Source organism: Cryptotermes secundus, unplaced genomic scaffold (assembly GCF_002891405.2).
Source record: "Cryptotermes secundus unplaced genomic scaffold, Csec_1.0 scaffold1991, whole genome shotgun sequence".
NCBI lineage: Eukaryota > Metazoa > Arthropoda > Insecta > Blattodea > Kalotermitidae > Cryptotermes > Cryptotermes secundus.
The window spans coordinates 115,398-119,702 of record NW_019743182.1 but is presented as its reverse complement, the minus strand read 5'-3'; the positions used below and the strand labels follow the sequence as shown (position 1 = coordinate 119,702).

General features: G+C 42.6%; 1 protein-coding gene across 1 annotated transcript in view; it reads right to left on the bottom strand.

Moving 5' to 3' along the window:
• LOC111874072 (retinol dehydrogenase 12) overlaps positions 1-783 on the bottom strand; it is a 12,425-nt gene extending 11,642 nt beyond the window's left edge. Inside the window, exons 1-2 of the mRNA XM_023869273.2 lie at positions 652-783; positions 43-129 (exon numbers count right to left, since the gene is read on the bottom strand). Of these exons, the coding sequence (XP_023725041.1) occupies positions 43-129; positions 652-709 (145 nt within the window). The 5' untranslated portion in view covers positions 710-783. The remainder of the gene's footprint in view (positions 1-42; positions 130-651) is intronic.
• Positions 784-4,305: the final 3,522 nt, after the last annotated feature.

Below are 4,305 nucleotides of genomic sequence, written 5' to 3'. Positions count from 1 at the left end.
ATATATATATATATAAATTATAAATTTGCTTGTAATTCTCACCTATCAGTGCAATGTAGGTCATCCAGAACACAATTCGGGAAACCACTGGCCCCATTATGACTTCGACAGCAGGCTTCAGTACTACTCCTGCCAAAAACAACAACAAAAACGATAATTGTTTTGTAGTTGTTAAAGATGGAAGACGCTAGTTCTACATTCTGCCACGAAGTCCTGATTCAAGTGTAGTATGTTGTGATATGTGACACTATGTTGTCTGCTAGAAGTTTTCCTACGTTTCAGAGGAGAGTACAGCCTTCATTTATGAAACTATTCTATCAAGTAGAGCTGTACCTTCCTCCGGATACGCTGAAGAAGGACACAGAAGTTTCCTCCGAAGTGTTGGTATTTTTCAACCAAACTGCATAGCATCACATCACAGAAGAGAATAAGCTTCATAGTCACCGTCGTGCACACCTCAAATCTCACGTCCTATATGATCTCACTTGGGACCAAACCCGGGCCCCCGAAGTGTTCAAAGATTGGCGTAAATAATTAACTCATAGTTAAAAAGCGAAAATATGGCGCACCTTCAAAGATATTTTGAACGAGCAATACTTATAAATATGTGAAAGAAGATTAAAATACTTTCACTACAATAAATAGGCATACCTAATATCACAAACATGAGAGCCCATGACAGTAAGAAGGTGTGAAATGCTGCAAACATAATGTTCTTTTGCTGTATCCAAAACCAGCGACGTTTACTGGACAAAAGCTAGTGAGAAACTGTGGAAAATATACTACAAGGTGTTTCTCTTACAAACAATAGGGTGAATCCATTACCATCTATCACAATTCGTCAGAAATCATTATGTAGTGTTCCTAAGTTCACGCATGCGCAGTTAAACCAGATCATGGGTGCCGGCGGGAATTCTTGCAAACAAAAATCAGAACTGAAATAAAGGAAATATAGAAACTATTAATAATAAAAATTAAAAGATTATAAATGATGTTCCTCTTCTGAACCTTCCAGGGCAGAGGTTCTCAGACTTTCTTGTAACTATATTGCCACGTACATGAGTGTGACTATAGATGGGTTTCAGATTGGAGATTGGATTTATTGATCACTTTAACGCACGATTCGTAACTACCAGTAATTACGAGTATATCGCCATTGCTAATCTTCACAATTTACAAATCACTAGAGCACACGCTTAGTTTTTTCCAGCCTGCAGTGTATTCCCTAGTCATTTCCTGGTAACGGCTTCTTACAGTGGAGATTCTTCAGCTTCCGCGCTCACTCTATTGCCGGCTGGCTGCCGTTTCACGGCTGAGCTAAATTCAAAAGTCAAAGTCACGTTGGGATCGACGTTAAGTCAGTCAGTCTGTGTTGGTGTCGAGCCCCAGCTAGGACTCATGATCAGATATAAGATTCTATTTGAGAGGTATGAACTTGTTAATTTGAGGCACCCTCTCTGACAAGAGGACGGGTCTGTCATTTGCCAGAATCACTCTCAGCAGTAACAAATAAGTTGTCAGGCTGTATATAACATTTACATTTTACATGTTATTACATATTATTAAATGTATGTTTGTATGTACGAGTATATATAATACATACAAGACCTCTGTCAATCCAGATTCAGTACAGGTGATCATGCCCTATCTTTATTAGCTCAAGTTACAACGGCAGTTTAGTCACTTGAACTGTCTAATGGTTGACCGCCACCAAGTTTAAGTCTCTTATGTCTTGTCTTGTGTCTGGCTTCGCCCTACTGAATTAAATTCTAAGCTTGTCCTACTCACAAACCTTCGGCACGGACCGAGTAGGAAATATCGTTTCCAACAATTTATCTTTTGTTGCACGTGCGCTAGTTGCCATGGGAGTCTGTTTCTTTCGCTGTTGCTACCTACTAACGGGTCTACACCCTACAATACTTTAAATAATTCTCGATAAATCTCACTCCCCCACCCCTCCCAGAATTGGTAGCGGTACCCTAGGAATTTGCGGTGCAATGTTTGAAGTTACTGTGCTCTAGGGCAGCCAGTAAAAATACTCCTAAACAAATTAAACGTAAGAAGAAAGCCGTCTTCTGCGATGTGGCGTCGTGTAGATATTGTGTTAACCGACGTTTCGGAGGAACGTATCGCCTCCATCTTCAGGGTAGAAGAAAAAAGAAAATCCGCGAGCGAGGAACCAGCGTGAGCAGGTGTCAGCAGAAAAAATCTACCTGCAAACTTTAGTCTAATTTGTAAGATTTGAGGTTTTCACGGCGGTGACTATGAAGAAAGCAGTCTTCTGGGATGTGGCGCCGTGTGGATACTGTGTTAACCGACGTTTCGGAGGAACGTCAGTTCAGAATTCAGCCTCTTGCACCTGCTCACGCTGGTTCGCTCAAGGAATTTTTCTTCTTGTCTTCTACCCTGAAGATTTAGGCGATACGTTCCTCCGAAACGTCGGTTAACACAATATCTACACGGCGCCACATCCAAGATGACGGCTTTCTTCATAGTCACCGACGTGAAAACCTCAAATCTTACAAATGAAACTTAAGTTTGCGGGTAAGCGGCCTCCGTAGTCTAGGGGTAACGTTCCCACCTCATGACTCAAGGTACGCGGGTTCAAAGCCGGCGGAGGTCGTGGAACTTTTAAGGGCGGAAAAATTCAGGGAACAAGTCCTCCGGGAGGGACTTTAAGCCGTGGGTCCCGTGTCGTAGATTTACGGCACGTAAAAGAACCTCGTGTCTCTAGGAGACCTCTGAGCTAAATTTGGCCAAAAAGTTTCCCGCCCAAAGTAGTTTCCAATGCCTCCGGTAGATGGGGGAAGTATTAGGTAGCACTGCCATTGGAGGGGGGATCTCTCTGACAGAAAGGGGCTAACTATTAGATACCACTGCCAGTAGAAGGTTGGAACCTCGCTGGCAGAAAGGGGCTGATAGTAAGCACAAGTACCGGTAGGGTATGGAGACAGTAGAAATTAAAAAGGGGGACGCGCAATGGACCAATAACTGGTCTAAGTGAATGGGGAAGCCCACCTCCTCAATACTGAATACTGAATACTGTATAAGTTTGCGGGTAGATTTTTCTGCCCCGCTCTCGGGGAAAAAATATCCTGTTATCGCGCATGAGCAAGGTACATTCCAAATGTCATCACACTGGATAAAGCAATAAATTGTAACTTCCTTGTGAGATTTGATATTCTTACGTAGGTGAAACAGAATTTCGGGGTAAAGCGGCATTGCTGTCTGGTGTTCGGGAGGTACTGGGTCCAGATTTCGGTCAGATCACTTAAACTGAAGGTTACACGTTGTGTTCCACAATCCGTCCCAATAAAACGTCTGACAGATGGCGCTGACCTTCAACTGGCCTCGACGCATTATTCGATAATACATGCACATCTATAATTGTGTGTGTGCTTGCGTGCATGTGGCTGTGCTCAGAGAGCACGCGCAGGCTTCGATGAAGGTTGAAGTAACACAGCTTAGTACAATAGGCAGAATGGGTCATATTCTTCATTCTTGTAGATTCTAAAAGGTTCTGACGATGTTGTGTACAGGGCTGGGTTCGATTCCCGACTCTACCTGATTTTCAGAGAAGTAGTGTTTCTGGGTTCCACTCAACCTCGTGAGGATAACTGAGGAGCTATTTCAAGGAAATACCGGCTCCGGCCTAGAAAATCGAAATTAAAGGCCGTGGTGATTCGTTGCGCTGACGACACGACACCCTCTATCCGCTAAAGTTGGCACTAACTTCACCGACAAGCGGCGGTCGCTCGGTCGGTATAGTTCGCTTGCGGACAAAAACCATGGAGTTTGTTTGTTTTTTTGTTTTGTTTTCTGTGTAACATTCGGAAGTACTGGTTTTTTGTACTTCGGCCCAGTGGCTGAGGTTAGCTATTCCTAAAGGACCCAACGAATTAAGGGCCTCCCCCTTTCACTTGAGGACAGAAACACTATATATTCTTGTTCTCCCTTTCCGGCATATTTTGAGCAATATTTGTCCAAACTGTTTTAGCACAAAAGAAGTTAATGAAGAAAGAGAGGAATGACGGTAAGGTGTAAAAATTAAGTGACTGGATAGTTATACTGTATTAAGGAAGGAGATAAAGGTACCGAAGTATATATATTAACTGAAGAGATTTCCTATTGAATTATCAACGAGCATTACACTACGTTTTATACAGGGTTATTCATAAGTCCGCGAAACATTTTACAAATTCACAACAAATAAACTATGCAGCGCATCATTGGTAATTCTTACGCCAATAGACAATGAATCTATCCGGGATTTTTAAGCCCTCCATTGCCTGCTAATCACAGGGA